The sequence below is a fragment of the Orbicella faveolata genome, unplaced genomic scaffold, assembly GCF_042242905.1.
Source record: "Orbicella faveolata isolate gen_17 unplaced genomic scaffold, um_ofav_v1 contig_47, whole genome shotgun sequence".
In the NCBI taxonomy this organism is placed as follows: domain Eukaryota; kingdom Metazoa; phylum Cnidaria; class Anthozoa; order Scleractinia; family Merulinidae; genus Orbicella; species Orbicella faveolata.
The window spans coordinates 17,717,501-17,733,795 of NW_028301577.1; the positions used below are offsets into that span (position 1 = coordinate 17,717,501).

A 16,295-nucleotide genomic window follows, 5' to 3' on the forward strand; every position below is an offset into this window, starting at 1 on the left:
TAGTTTAATACCAAATGAGAGCTTTCAATACTGTTACTTGAAACTACAAGTAAAGTTATACGTACACCAGTCCTGTATATTGAGCACCTCTTTAGCAATGTTTAGTTATTTCCAAGTTCTGCAAGTCAGTTGTAAATCACAGAGAGATACACACTACTTCCAAGTGACAGACCCTATTATCAACATATGAGTAACTTAAGTTAAACTTAAAGTAAAAGAAGCTTTAGTCCAACAAACATCATTTACCTGGTTGACTTACAAGAAGTGATGTGAAAGATACAATTCAATGTTATTGAAAAATATCATTTTCCCCCAAAAGGTATCAGACAAAAATGATGATGAACTATTTTTACGAGCATCAGTGAACTGTTTAAGAATAGGTAAGTTAAATCAACATGACCTGTAATTAATAATATCTCTTCCATAATTTTATTTAATAGTAGTTAAATATTTCCATGATTCCTGATTATTATACTACTGACTGATAATGGTAAAATTTTCTTTTGTCGCCCAATCAAGAAACATCCAGTTCAGAACAGAGCAGTGATGAAGATGACAAAGAAAACAAGTCTGTTAGAACAGAGAGCATACAACAACAAGGTACAAGTCAGAACGTCGAAAGAAGTGAAGTAATGCAAGTGTGTTGCAAGGAAGTTTGTGACTTTCCTAGACTTCCAGGCAAAAATGAGAAAATTCTATGGATAAATAAATATAGGGGAAAAAAATCAATTAGAAAGCATGTTTTAGTTCATTCTTCATGAAACTGCTTTGCATTTATTAGGCTTGGATGGAATAATTGTGGAATTCTGCAAACATTTATTCCTCATTTCATTGGCAACCCAACAAGCTTCTTAGAATATGAATTTGCTTGTACATGTATAACAGAGCACATTCTGTGAGGAAATTGTAGCTTACTGCAGTAAGCTGTTAACTAGAAGTTAAACTTCTTACCTGTGAAACTTCCTCAGAGGCAATTCCTCAACTAATTTTGATTTTCAGCAATTTGATAAAATTATTACTAAAATAAATATTGTTTGATTTATTATCATTAATTTTACTGATATAATATTTTTAATTTTATTATTATTTTTACTATTTATTAAAATAATCAGTAAAATTAATAACAGTTGTTGGTATTGATCCCAGATGTCTGTTGAAATGGCTTTTTTTCAGGCTGCTGCACATAACATTATTTAATTTGATTCGCAGATTCAAAAAGTGAGATCATGCGATCACAAATTTCATGATTGTGTAATGAGTGAATCTTTCCTGCCATCAGGGAAGGTGCTTCACAATTTGTTTGCAAGTTTGTTGTGTTTTGCACTGTCTAGCAAAATACAATTCATGTTATGTGACTGAGAAGAGTTTGACAGATTCATGAAAAACCCATTGCATGGATAAGATTTGCATCAAACTCGGTACTTTTAATTGCAACCGCTGTTCTACAAACTCTAGGGTCCTGTAGCCAAGAGATGTTTGTCACCATATGATCACTTTTTTTGAATTCGCAGCTGAAACGAATGATGTGTGCAACTGCCTGTAAAAAAGCCATTTCAACAGATGCCTTGAATCAATAGTAATAATTGTTATATGCCAAAACCAGCTTGAGGGGTCAAATGATTATAATTATGGCGTTAGAAGAAAATAATGCAACAAGCTATTGACAAAAATTGTTGCCTTGAAGATTGACACATTGACTATTTTCCTTTCAGAAGCTGCTAACAAACCCATTTGTAGAGGAACAAAAGAACTTCTTCCTATCAATGAAAAAGAGTTTTTGACAGTGTCCAAGCTAGTAAGGGGACGGGCGAAACTTCATGATGTTAACAAGGTACATGTATACAAGTGAATATATGAAAGATCATATATTTGAACTGCAGAAAGAGACATGAAGACATGATTGATCATGATTGCAGTTACACACACAACTTAAGCAGTTGTGAAATTTTAGCCTGAAAAATAAAATGAGGCTTAAATTTTACAACTGCATTGTGTGTATAAGTGTGATGATCAATCATGTCTTCAAGATTCATATAATATATAGATTTAGCCAAGCCTGAAAGTGGAACTCCTGGTTGCAGTTAGTTAACCATAAAGGAAAAAGAGTCCTAATTTGTTTGACCTGGATCAGAAACTCAAAAAATGATCAATTGTGAGCAGGTAATTGTTCAGCACGTGGTTTCACTATTTTTTCCAGTTAAATTTTTACAAACTATGTCCAATAAGCGTGCCTAATTTTTCCAAGATTGTAGAAATTACGTACTCAATATATCAGGGACTTTCCAAGAGATGACTGTCCACGGAATATGTCAGAGGAAAAGTAAAAAACACACCAGGGGTTAATTTGTGCCCAAATTTTGCCTTTACATATACTTCCTCCTTCACCCCAGAGTATTAACCTGGCTTAAGCCAATCCAATCGAAAACCAGTACCTGGTCAGCAGTTAACTTAAAAAAAAACCACGATCTCGATGACCTCTAAACCTGAGCCTGCAATATGGTCTGTGATACTGGTCAGCAGAGACCTTGGTTTGACAGCTGTCAATTAATAGTTAGCATCACATGGATGTCCAATATCAAAGATGTACCTATGGTGATGGTACTTCTCTCTTATGTTTCAAGATATGAGTCCAGACATGAAACAGTCACATGACAACCAAAACTTTTGAGATCAATGGGTTACAATTTGCAGGTACAGTAGGGGGCTCTGCTCACACGCCTTCGCCGCACAGGAGCTCCGCTACATACTGTATGACTGAAGATAGACAGCAGTTAAAAATCAATACTTATAACAGAAGGTGCTTATAAGAAAACTAAAAATTAAATAATTATCTGAAACTTTACCAGGGTAATCAAAATTTCTGGTTACCTCGCTTTCTCACAGCCACTGAAAACAAATCCCCTATAGTCTGATTTGGTCCTTAAATAAATTCACATTTAATGTTTTGGTTTAATTTCAGTCTGTGAAAACTTATTACTTGGAAGTCTTAACCTGTAGTTTCCTATCCTCCACATTTGTCAGTGATCTAATTTCTGTGAAAATTTATAGTGAAATTCTTAACCTCTTGTTACCTACATGTGTTTGATACATGCACGCTTACAACTGTGTTTGCAATGGAGCTGCGATCACCATTACAATCATTACCATCACAATGGTTACTTGACTGCAGTTAAGATCATAAAGAAAATCTCAGGTGTTGTACATTTAGCTTCCTGGAAAAGGAAGTAATTGTTGAAATTGTCTTGATGGCAGACACAACATGCTGGATGTTTTGTGCTGTTTGTTTCATTTTTTTTTTTTCAAATTTTGTTAATGTTATTCAGTCATCAGTTGTTGGCATAGGCTAACATACAAGTATGTAATTATCTGTTGTTTTAGGTTTATGAAGTTCTGTTTCATCACTTCAAGAAAAACAAAAACAGGTGAAAATAATGTTTAAGTGTTATTTTTAGGTGCAGAAACAGGCAGAATTGTATGGTTTGCTGCAAGTGCATATCAGTAATACATAAAAAAAAAACAATTATTGAAAATTAAGTTACCAGAAAGTGGTCTTCACAACACACCAATAGAAAGCAATACATTTAATCTTCTATTCACTGATATAACATTCACAACAGAGCGACATAATGAAAAACCAACATTTTTAGATTCCAATTTGACCAGGATAGATGACCCGAATGAAGACAGGGAAGGCTGACTGTGCCTTTTCCTCTAAATTTAATAATTTTTATTATGGCACAAGGCATCTGTTGTATATCCCAGTAGTGTGTACCAGATGTATGTGTATCCCAGGGCCTTACAATTCTGTGATTGGCTGAAGTGTTTCAGCACACCATATGAGGAAATAATTATTAATAGTAAGTAAAGTTAGTGTCCCACATGATTGTGTGTGGGTTATGTGTGTGGCTAAGTTTTGCATAATTATTTCAATAGTACTAAAAACATCTAAGGAAACCAAACAATTCGATAATTTTGTTACTGCAAATAATCTTACTATGTTAAACTTTGATTTTTCACAACTGATTTTCTTGAACAATGTTCCTCTAGTTCAAGTCTCTCTCCCAAAGATATGACCAAAATGGGACTCAAGGTAACTGGAGCTACTGGAGAAGCTAAACTGAAGGTAAGCACGATGTTACTTATTAGTTATAAAATACTATTGGTCTATTATTAGGTGGAAGTGTGTTGAAAGTTGTTTGGAGGCATGCTCTTGTAAACAAGACTTGTAAGTATAAACTTGCAGAGCCTATGAAAAGTTTAGGAAACATTGATAGGGAACGGTAACACAGGCACAAGGATAAGTTTCAAACTAACATTTCTGTCATGAAGAAGCATACATACATACATTTAAGAAATAGAAAACATGTTCTGTGTTTCTATTGATTTAAAGAAACACAAGTGGAAGTTTGGGAGAACGAGAAATGCTATGGGAACACAAGCCACAGGCGAGTGTTTCCACAGCTTTTTTGAGTTCTTCCAAACTTTCACAAGTGTTTCTATAACTCGATAGAAACACGGAGAACATGTTTTCTATTTCTTTTAGAAAACAATGCGATGAAAAAAAGGAAAAGAACTTGTTAACTTGGACTATAAAACTGTAAATTCTCTTTGCTCTTGCCATCATTTCGTCAACAGCTTGTGCTAGTTCTGTGTTTCCATCGAGTTATAGAAACACAATTTTTAACCAATCAGCGTGCATATTTTCTTAGGACTGTTTTCTAAACATACAATACAAACTTGATTGAAGCTCCCTAAGTGGGTTTTTCAGCTACAATAGAAACGAAAAATACAAATTGAAAAACTATAAAAATAATTGAAATTCTATAGTAGCAATGAATACATCAAAGATAGAAATGCTACTTCCATAATTATATTAAAGATTCAAAGATACATAAGAAAAGATATTTCATTCAACCTGCTAAAAAATTACATTCAACTATTCAACAAAATTAAGCTGGCCGAACACAGTTTTCGCGCGCGCTTTTGCTGATGCAATTCAGCGCGCGCACAAGGATTGCAAACAACAAACATGCCGTCAATAGAGCGATCATTTTATTTACTCAACACCAGCAGTATCTGTGCTATTTTTCTCTATAATTGAACGCAGCGTATTGATGGCTTTGGTCTTTTATTACAAAGATATGTCAGAAAAGGTAATGATGCAAAAAACCCAGCAATTCTCAGCTTTTTCTTTCTTACTGAAAGAACCCAGTTAAATGCAGTGCATGCGTAGTAAGTCAAAAAATTGCGATTGAATGAAAATTGCATTCTCGGAAATACGCCTATTTCTCGAGAACCACTCATTAGAATTTCACGAAATTTGGCACGAAAATACTTTAGGAAATAAGTAACTGGATTATTGAAAATAATTGAACTTTAACAAAGGAAATTCTAGATATTCCAGTGAACCTTCAACAAGAGATAATTAAAGATCGTTCTGTTAAATTATTAGCAAAATGGTGTTAACTTGTGAGAATCGTTACAAGCTTGTTGCATGCAAATTATAAAAAAATCTAATGACTAGATTTTCTGCAAATAAACAAAACCGATTTTAAAGGCTTGTTTATATTTATTCATGTTGGCATGGTAACGGCACATACTTAACTTAGCTTAACCATCAAAACACTAAAGTTTGTCTTGTTAACTAGCTTGCTGCCATTTTTGACGACCGAGGGATCAAGGGTTTTAGAGAAAAAGGTGAATGAAACACAGGTATCAAAAACTGTGTTCAGCCACCTTAATGTGCAAGTTGATGCTTGAAGTTCTTGGGGCATTTTAAATACTTAAGATTGTGACTGTTCATAGTATCTGTTCATAGTGGAAACAATTACAATTCATCGCACAATCTATGTACATAAGTTTAAGTTTATTTATTTTTTCTTTTCAGGTTCTTAGGGCATTAAAAATCATCACCATTGACAAAAACGGGTCTGTTAAAGTGGTGTAATGACCATAAGTGTTTGTGCTCAGATCACCTAATTTGAAAGAATTACTAATTATTTAAATAAAAGTCAACATACGACTTATGCACTGAACAGTCTGGGTTTAATTTCTACGAGACACATCCAACAAGAAAAACACATTTACAAGAAGTCAAGAAGTCACCCAAAAGAAACTGATATTCATCACAGTGCAAATTTTGCAACAGTAATGTTTTACACTTTCCATAAGATAATCTAGTAGCAACAACTACCAACCAAAAACTTTATGACTGCAAACTACATCATTCATGCAAAATAGGACTCTACATTATTTTACAAATTACATGTAGAAACCACACACATATGTGCATGTATACATGTATTCTAAATCTTGTGTAAAACTGTAAATTAAAAGGTGCCACAACTGGGCAAATGATTCAGATTAATCAATGACTGATTGAACCGTACCAACTGCCCGAGAAACTTTAGGTGCTTAGGTGCTAACCCTGTAAGAACTCTTGTACTTGAATTCAACACACCCCAAAATTTCTGAGTCTTCTACATGTTTTAAGTCTTCTGGGATAGATCTAAGATGTAATCTGGGAAATTTGCAGAGGGCCAGATCCACACTAACTTGTGATCAGGCAAGAACAGAGAACATGATCTGTCTAGATTCACACTAGAAGCAGACACTTTAAAAGGGACTGAGGTACATGTAAATCAGTAAATTTTGAAATGATGTCTGCTTATTGGAAAACTGTTCACTCTTAATCTATTTCTCATCTCAGCTGTTTCCTACTAACTTGGTAAATAGCACTGCTCTATTGACAATTAAGTGTTTTAAATGTTAAAAACATCTTTTAGATACCTCTATTACACATTTCTCAATATGACTCTCTCCCACTGCATTGTAGATCTACCACAGCTCTTCATGTAGAGTCATGACCCTCTTCAGGCCACCAAGATGGTACTAATGCTACAATCTCAATGTCCTTGTCCTCCTTATTCTTTATAAAAAGTGCCTCCTCTTTTTTTAACATCTCCAGCCTCATCAGGCCCACACCATACTGACCATAAATTGTACAAACCTTGCCGGCAGCTTTTCCCTTTGAATTCCTTACCCTTGAATCTGCTTCAAAGTGACTTGAATCAGCTTTATGGTCCATCAGCTTAAATGGTACTGTTCGTTTTCTTATGACACCAGTATGGTGTGTTCTGGCTATTAATTCTTGTCCAAGGTAGCAACCTTTATGAAATGAAACTGTACGAAAAAAATGTTTATTACTCTCTATGAAAATAGATATCAAACTTGCAAAAAAGTTGAATTCAGGGTTAGTCTATTGACATACATGTAAATGTCCTGTTTTGTATATTTCAAAATTATTCTTTCACTCCCCCCCCCCCCCCCCCCCCCAAAAAAAAATCCTTCTTCTCAGATTTGAGCTGGTTATGGAGTGGCAGGGTTCTCCACAAGCTCCTGCAACTGGCAAAAATTGCCATCTACTTAACCTGGGCACACCGGCTACTCAGGGAAAATATACATACATTTTTTGGGGTTGCCTCGGCAACTTTAGGAAAGACATTATCACTGGCTACTTGAAATTTTTCTCCGGCTATTTGAAATTTTTGGGAGAACCCTGGAGTAGGGAAATGTAGGAAACCTATTACTATTTCTGAAACTTAATTTCTATTATTCTTGGTCTCATCTATTATCACAAACTGAAACAAAGGGAAAAAAATCCAACACCAAATTTAAACCAAAATTTGCATTCATGTCAAAATTTGGATACAGAGACTACTATTTTTTAACAAATATGCCAGAGAATTATAAGGTTATGTTGATTGAGCATTGCAATCAAGTTGCTGATAATGCAATAATTTAAAAAATGATTTAGATGGCTTGTGAATTTAAAATAAGATGCTCCATGTATGATCACTCTCATATTGAATACGACCTGTAGAAGTATTTTTAGAAAGTTTCCCAAAACATCACGCTTCTGACAAAACGTTGGAAGTGTACAAAAATCATCCTTATCATACATCAGAGTAATCATTTTACAAGTCAGCAACTGCCTCTGGAAAGGCACTAAGTCTGAGCAACTAGTCTCAATATTTTTGTTGGGACACAGTTGCATTGCTACCTAGAGTAACAACTGCGACACATCTCTAAGATGTTAAAAATATTGCAGCAATTGTGTTGCATGTTAAAGTCCTGATTTTGGTAGAAGGGAATGGGGAAAGGGTTACTCTCAGAATCTGAAGAATTGCTTTGTAGAACTTCTGGTAACAGTGTCAAATTTATGAGACAAATTGCAAGAAACTTTCTCCAATGGAAAAAACTGCCATAAATGTTGTGCACAGTGTACTTGCAGACTAGCAGTATTCCGAGGGTCCAACATAGCTTTTTTCAATCCCGTATCCCACTAATATTTATTTTTTGTCTTGATCCCGCCATCCCGCCCCAGTCAGAATATTATATTTCAATCCCGTCTAGTTACAGTCGCAGTTCTCCATGTAACGTTTGTAACTTGTAACTTATCAAATCCCATCGCGAATTTTAAAACATCCCATTTGTTAAAAATGAGCAAATCCCATTCCTGCTGAAACATTTTTTATCCCGCATCCCACCATTAAAATTTCAGTCATTCTGTATCCTGTCTTCATTTTTACTCTCATCCCGCATCACAAACCCATGTTGGGCCCTCTGTTTCACCACACGCTTGCACACACCCAGCTTGGCCCTGGTTAAAAGGGGAGTGGGAAGTTAGGGTTAAAAAATTATACATGTATCTAGCTGGTGTATGTGATGAATGTGACATATACCTCCATTAAGATAGGCAATGTTATATTCCAGTGGCATCGCATTGCCAGGCGGTATTTCATCCACACCCTCGCACACTCCCAGCTTGGCTCTATGCACATCATACTCGAATGTATCCCCTGTCTCATAGACATCTTCGAAACAAACACACGGACTTGAACCCTTCGGCAACACCATGCGAAATCCTAGCTGCTCAAGCCTAGGATCCTGCTCAAACACGCAAATATCAGAACCGCTGGAAGCATTCTTTATATCCACTGCCCCTGAAGTTGAGAACATCACCCAGGGCTGATAATCTTCAGCGTGAAAAATGTCCACTTTAGCTCGAAGTTTAAACATCTTCAAATGCTTCGTCAAGTCAGGTATTGCGTTCAAATCACACTCCAGAAAAAAGGCCGGAACATCCCCGCTGTTATCATGCTTGTAGAAGACGACATCGTATAATGTACGCCCACTAGCGTTCAAGAACATAGCATACAACGTTTTTCTTTCCTCATTGTGGAAGGACTCCACATCGTTTGTGACCAGTCCTTGTAAAAACTTGACGGTATCCCTTCCCTTTACTTTTAACAGCCCTCTTTTTCGCAGTTGAGAACATTTGACATCTCCAGCACATTTTTCTGAGATCTTTGTTGTAAACAGTCGTCCGCTTAATTGGTTAAAAACATTGAAATATTCTCGTTTCATCCTCTTACTGCAACTGAACGCACGAACCGCCATCGTAATTTTGGTCCCAGTTTCTCCTGGCCAAGGTATCCCGTTCCAGGTTGTCGGCAACTGAATTCTTCCCGGCCAAAGCTAAAATATTCTTGTTGCACCACAATAAGGAACAAATATGTCCAACAAGCTGTATTGTTACCAGTACATCAAGCTCTCTTATTCTGTTGCTTCAACAAGTTGCATCATTCGGACAATTTATACATTCAAATTATTGTCTTTTATATAGGCATGCAATGCGTGTTCAAGGCATGTTCGCCATCACTGCATATAAGCTTTCAACGCATCTAAAGCACTATGAATAATAGCCTGTGCTCTCTAGTCGAGGATGGGGTGAAGAGAAAGTGGGCAAAAAAAGGATAGAAGAGAGGTGGGGAGAGCCTCCGACACCCTGACTCCCACCCCATCAGTCAGTTTCTTCTCAGCCCTTCCAGCTGCAGCCTGTTCACAGGCTATATAAACAATAGCCTCGAAAATGTGGTACGAAAATATGCTCATATATTTGTCAGTGGACATAAGATATTCTGAGAAGCGAACAGCTCAAAGAGCGCAGTTCAAGGAAAACTGTGAGCTTTGAGGAACAGATGATGTACAAACATCCAAGCACATTTTGGTGCCAAATGGAAGCTATTGTTTTTAGACCAATCATGTGCAAGTGAAAATATTTGATGGGTCATAAACAAATACTTGTACTGTTGCACATAGTACATCTCTTTGATACTTTTGATATTGGCCAACAGTGAAGTTTAGCACTAATATTATATTGACTTGAAGGCTGTGGTTATCCTCACCTGAGGTATTAAAGGCTGAAGAACAAGATCACTAACATTTCAGGCTAAGGGAGGAGGTTTAAAAGAAATTGAAGATGCAAGCTAAACAAAGAGAAATTTATTGAGAATCCTAGTATTTCTAGGGTTATTTTGGGAGTTTTATATACACTCCCTCTTGCAAAATCCAGGAAGATAACCAAGATAACATTAATAATATTATAATTATTATTATTAAGCCAATATGAGTGGACTCGATGCTTATGGCCAAAGCATTAGGGTGCATTTCTTTGGGGTGATCTGGATCAGTGATCCAAGATACATCGAAGGATCTGATTAATCCACTTGGGTCACAGATTCATTGTTTCCTTTAATACACCATGATCTGAGTGATCCTGGATCACTGATCTTTATCCTGATCATCCCAAAGGAACACACCCCAGGTGATCTAACAGTGTTAATGCTGTGATTAAATGTTCAATATTTCACAGAAACTTCAAAAAACTGAAAGTATTGACTTCAAAATTCCACAAATTTGTAAAAATCTCATTACACATTTTCAAGTCTCAGCTCTCTGCTATTATTAGCTATTCTTTCCTTTAATATAATTTTATATAAGGCTACTGAATCATAATAATAATTATAATATGTATGACATGTATTGTCACTTTCATTGACCTTGTCTGAGCCAATGAAATCAACTTTTGAATTTAATTCCTAATTACCCTTAGTCATAAAAGAATATTTATATCAAAATATATCAGTTCCACTTAATTTGCCAGTTGATTATCAAAACTTGTAAATAAAATGATCTAAAAAAATGATTAGTCACTTTTCAAAAAATTCCAGTTGTTACTGACAGTTAAATTTCAAAATTTTGTTTTTCAAAACTTCTTTTTTAAAAACATTAAAATGAATTATTAATAACGAATTCACATTCTACAGCTGAAATTGCTTCCATTGCTTGTTTTTGTTCTGAAAATTAAAATTTGGTTATCTAATTAACAAAGGACTTGGAGTGCTTGGGGAAACAGCCATTGGAGATAAACTCTGAAATAAAAGACAAATAATGTTAAAACACAGTATTACAATCAGATTTCAAAATGTACTTGTAAGTCTTGACATAAATACAGGCCTGTATATAACGGACACCCTTGGGACTTAAGGAAATGGCTGCTCACTACAGGTGGCCGGATCACTAAAAATACTCACTGGGCGGGTGTGGTCTAATGTCAATTTTAACGGCGTATCTTCAAAAACATCATGTTAGGAAACAATAGGACAATCAATGCTCTTTCAAGCGATCAATACTTTAAACAAGGTTCAGAGCCAACTTAATTGTCACTTAACGGTATAATATATGTAATATTGTGTAAACATACTGTGCTGCCAATAAATTGTCCTCTACTCTTCTATGGTATACAGTACTGTATTTCTGTCTTTTAGTTCACAACAAAAACATCTCATTCTGTCATTTCATAGATGTTACATTTAGGGTGGCCACTTAATACAGGTAAAAATAACAATGAAAGTCAAACAGGACTGCTACAGGGTGATTGTGGCCGCTTAATAGAGGTGGCTGCCTAATACAGGCAACAAATACAGCGTAAGTATGCGCAAAAAATTGGGACTTTGAAAACTGGCTGCTTAATAGAGGGTGGCAGCTTAAAACAGGGTAGTTATATACAGGTTTGACTGTATTAAAATAATCATTTGTTGCATTACAAGAAAAAAATTGGCAATTTTTTTTATACATGTAGATAATGATTACGTTAGAAAACATTACTTGAATTATTAATAATATTTTTAATTAGATAATCCAGTGTTTTCAATTTTAATCAAAAAAGCCTAACAATAGTCAGATTATCCTGACATTGTAGATAAAGCAGATCACGTATCTTATCGGGGGTCAAAATATCAGTTGATATATCAATCAATACATCGGTCAATATTTGACCAAGTATCAGGCAATACTTGATCAAGCATCAGTCGATATATTGACCAAGACTTGGTTGAGTACTGACCGATAGCCCAGTTAATGTTATATATCGGTCGACTGATGGTCAAGTCTCGGTAGATACTCAACCACGTATCGATCAAGAGTCGGTCGGTTGGTTGATCGAGTATTGACCAATACTTGGTTGAGTAAAGACTGATATATCAATCGATTTATTGGTAGAAGCCTCCCATAAGATACATGATCCGATAAAGCTACATGTACCACCTGTCTCTTGTGTTTTCCTGTTGGTGAATCTGGTGAAGAATAAGGGTGTGCATGCTATAAAAAGATAAAAAAAATAGTCGTACATAAGATATTACCTTCAAAAAGAAAATAATCACACATACTTGTAAAATGTGCCAGTGAGATCAAAGTCAGTGACTTTATGGGCCACTCCAAATCTTATGGTGAATGTGGAAATTTTCTTTAAATAACTTTTGTCACCTGCTGGCAATTTTTAAGTTCTCTCTTTTCTTCGATTGAATTTCCTTTTTCAAAACGAGTCTTGATACACAACCTTTCATGGGGGAAAACATAATTTTTTTAAAACATTTTAACAGGTAGATTCATAGTCTGTCTTACAAATCAAGCTTACTTCCATATGAAAGGTTCTGTTTTAGTAGGACTCCTTTTGAAATGGCTTTAGTTAAATAAATTATTGGACTGGGATCATCCTTATAACTACATATGAAGTAGCACACAGCTGTATTATTATTCCATACTTTTTTACATTATGAAATGTTAAAACTTTAAATAAGATGATGATGCACAGGAGTTTTAAATTATTAATTTTTAAGGGCCATACACCAGGCAAATTAACTAGCTGTGGGGGCAATTTTGCCCACCTGGTTTGACCATCTACTGGAAAGTTTTTCAAATTAATGAAGAAGCTCGGTTCAAATAGTTTTGCCTGCCTGTGAAAACCGGGTGCTCTCCTGCTGAAAATATCAATGAAACCTCTGGACACAGCTAACCTGAGTCAAAAGTGTAAAGGAAACTAACTTACAAGATTGTTTTACTTCATGTACAAGTTATACCTGGAATTTTCTTCTGAGTGCTCTAGTCATCATCGGGGTCAGGCCAGTTCCATGTTCACAGCTCTTACCAGACAGTAGAGGAGTTCCGCCAGGACTGCGGGTGATATTCACTTTGCGTAGGTTTTGTCTCGTGACCACCATTTCTTCAGGATTTCTGGACATTCAATATTGAATAAACAATAAATTGTTATTTGAAAAGAAATTATAAAAATACCAACAGTAGCCCATGTACAGGCATCTCCAATCTATCGTTTCAGAAGCATATCACCTAGGTGATATGCTTCTGATCATTTCCATAGAAATTATTGCATGTATTTTTCTCATTTTTGAGCAATGTAATCATGTACATATAGATGAGGCATTGTGATTAAGAAAAAATATGCAGGCAAATTATTATTACTAATATGCACTTGTGATTGAATGATCTTAATAAATCCATAAATAATAAATTATAAAAGGTCACAATTTTTTTACCGTAATTTTATTTTTTCCATCTCAGTTTCCCTCTTTGTTCTTTTTAATGTCACATTCTTTATCTCCCTCAAAGAAACAATGCACTGCACATCATTTCTTTGATTAAGCTTGTTTGGTGAAGGCTTTGCAGATTGCAATTTATAGCTTGTTGTCTCAAACTCAGGTGCAGCATTTTCCTTGTCCTTCTCTATGGCTTGTTTCACTTTTCGCAGCTTGACTTTCTTCAGGTCCTCCAGGGTCACTAATGTTCTTGATGTTTTGTTTTTGTTTTCCTTTGAATCAGTGGCTTTAGATCTTGTCTGAAAACCAGACATGATAAAACAGTTCACTTTACAACATGATTGCAGAGGTAATTATTATATACTCGGACATAAGGATTGCTGACTTTCCCTGCATCAGCAAGGCTTCATTGGGCCTAAAGTAACCCATACCACTGAAGCTCATCCTTGCCAATTTCTGTGCTACGTGTCTACCAGGGGTAGATTCATGGGGGTCTGATCCCCCCTTTTTTTCTTGCCTGTTTTTGAAAAAAAAAATTAAAATAAATAAACCAATCGTCTTTAGAGCAAATGTTTCAATCAGTGGGGTGGGGGCGGGGAGGCTGCACTATGCCAATATTTTTTTGGCCCCCTCTCAGTGTACTGTCTGTGTGCTCTCTATGACTTGTACTGTCTACTCTCTCCTGGAAGGGGTACTTAACCTTGCCCATTGCTGGGTCTACTGCAGCATTATACTAATTGATGCCATTTAACCATGCAGCCATTACTGAATTGAATTTTATTAATATCAATCTTTATTAATTATTTTTGAAAATTAATGTACCTGTTTATTTTTGAGGAATGCTAGTGGAGGTGCAGCTGGAGGGACAACTGGTGGGGGTGGGGGTGGGGGTGGAGGAGGGGGTTGTATTTGTAATGGAAGACTGGTTTGTGCACATTCCTCTTGCGTTGCAGATCCAGAGAAATGATCTCCACATGAACAGGTTGTCTTCTATAAAAAAAACAGAGCAAAGTCAGATTATGTATAGGGTTCATGTGTTGCAGTTTATTTGTTCAGATTCTAAACACCTTATTTATGACCTGACCAAAAAATCGATACCCTATTTGAGACCTGACCCTTAAATCAATACCCTCTTTGAGACCTGCCAAAATTAGTTCCCTAGTTCAGACCGATGTGAAAGACATTGTGAAAGGCTTTTGTTAACGGTCTTATCGATAATTTTGAAAACGTAGCTTCATCTAAAAACGTATCCAATTCAAGAATAGAGTGAATAAACCATATTCTATTTAAAACCAAAATGGCCAAAATTGTACCCCGATTTCAGATCCAAATGGCTAAAAAAGCATACACGTACCCTTTGGGGCCACACATACGGAAAATAAGGTTATTTACTTTATCGAAATTACAATATTTCATTGATATTGGTTAGGTGTACCTTGAAGAGTTCAGATTTCAGTGATTTTACTTCTTCCTCTAAATGTCCCACTCTTTTCATCATTTCTTCATAGTGGGTTCTGTCGGTTGAAGTCAGTTGATCTTTCTCTGCTAGTAGAAACTGTTATATAAACAGTGATAACAAACAATGTTCAGAATTGTCAGAATTGGACAACAGGATCCGGAAGTGAAGTGTCTGAAGTGGCTATGAGCTGTGCTTCACATAAAATATAGCTTAAGTTTAAGTTCTTTAACTTATAACAGCTTACAGAAAGATTGCATGTTTACTTTCAACTAACCTTTCCAAGTGTTTGCAGTCCACAACCAAAGACTTGTTTAAGCCAGTTCAGGAGAAGGAACACGTTCCTTGTTGATCTAAAGCACCCCACGGTGGAGCGCCGAAACAAGTCTGCACAAGTGATCAGACGAGAAAAAATGGCGCTTATTCCACAGACATGCAACCTCACGTTACTCAAAGAGGTAAAATTGCAGTCACTGCTTGTAGGGCTAGACTTTTCACACGGTTTTAACTCGAGCATGTCGCGATCCGTTGTGTTTGACAACTTGACCCGCGATTCTTGAACTTCTTTTGGTACTTTTGTCTTAAACCCATAACCCCGAGTTTTTCTTCTCTTTTTCTGTTTCCGTGAATTTGTAGAACTCCAGTTTTGCTTCGTTTGTCCGCGTTTTCTCTTCTTTCCCATTTTGAAATCGCTTGCTTTCGTAGGTCAGAATTAGAATTCTAAGAGCAGGCTTCCTTGCCCTTGGTGCAATTCTGTTAAATATATTGTAAATCGCCTTGACTCTACCTGGAAAAACTGTTATAAAATTTGAAGAACATTCAAAACATCAACGTGAATGATCACCTGATCATTGACCTGTTCGAATTTCGCCTCCTAAAAATGTTAGCCAATCAGATTTGGCTTGTGTATACACTAGGCACCAGACTCCCACATTTTCTCTGTCCTTTCAGGTGAAATTTCGAGTTTCATTCCTTTCAAAAATAGAACACAAAAGTTTTGCCAAACAAAATATAGACTGACTGAGTAGATAAGATATTGTGCAAACAGTGCTAAGGGATATTTCCGCTTTGTTAAAACCGAGATTCCACAAAGTGTGAGAGAG

The 16,295-nt window shown here is 35.9% G+C and overlaps 3 protein-coding genes across 3 annotated transcripts in view; 1 reads left to right on the forward strand and 2 right to left on the reverse strand.

The window, feature by feature from the left end:
• The window catches only part of LOC110041658 (SKA complex subunit 2-like), an 11,393-nt gene extending 5,026 nt beyond the window's left edge, over positions 1-6,367 (forward strand). Inside the window, exons 5-10 of the mRNA XM_089279172.1 lie at positions 320-380; positions 520-600; positions 1,713-1,831; positions 3,379-3,422; positions 4,048-4,123; positions 5,888-6,367. Coding sequence (XP_089135298.1) covers positions 320-380; positions 520-600; positions 1,713-1,831; positions 3,379-3,422; positions 4,048-4,123; positions 5,888-5,947 — 441 coding nt within the window. The 3' untranslated portion in view covers positions 5,948-6,367. The remainder of the gene's footprint in view (positions 1-319; positions 381-519; positions 601-1,712; positions 1,832-3,378; positions 3,423-4,047; positions 4,124-5,887) is intronic.
• Positions 6,024-9,706, reverse strand: LOC110041707 (iron-sulfur cluster assembly factor IBA57, mitochondrial-like). The gene is made up of 2 exons (XM_020747016.2): positions 8,745-9,706; positions 6,024-7,182 (listed from the first exon to the last, which is right to left on the reverse strand). The coding sequence occupies exons 1-2, from the start codon at positions 9,460-9,462 to the stop codon at positions 6,851-6,853; spliced, it is 1,050 nt and encodes a 349-aa protein (XP_020602675.2). The 5' UTR covers positions 9,463-9,706; the 3' UTR covers positions 6,024-6,850.
• A 626-nt stretch (positions 9,707-10,332) lies between these two features.
• On the reverse strand, positions 10,333-16,216 carry LOC110041706 (uncharacterized). Its single transcript, XM_020747015.2, has 7 exons — positions 15,470-16,216; positions 15,172-15,291; positions 14,559-14,726; positions 13,737-14,035; positions 13,263-13,416; positions 12,451-12,504; positions 10,333-11,276 (listed from the first exon to the last, which is right to left on the reverse strand). Exons 1-7 carry the CDS (start codon positions 15,872-15,874, stop codon positions 11,220-11,222), a joined length of 1,257 nt encoding a protein of 418 aa, XP_020602674.1. The 5' UTR covers positions 15,875-16,216; the 3' UTR covers positions 10,333-11,219.
• Between the last annotated feature and the right edge of the window lie 79 nt (positions 16,217-16,295).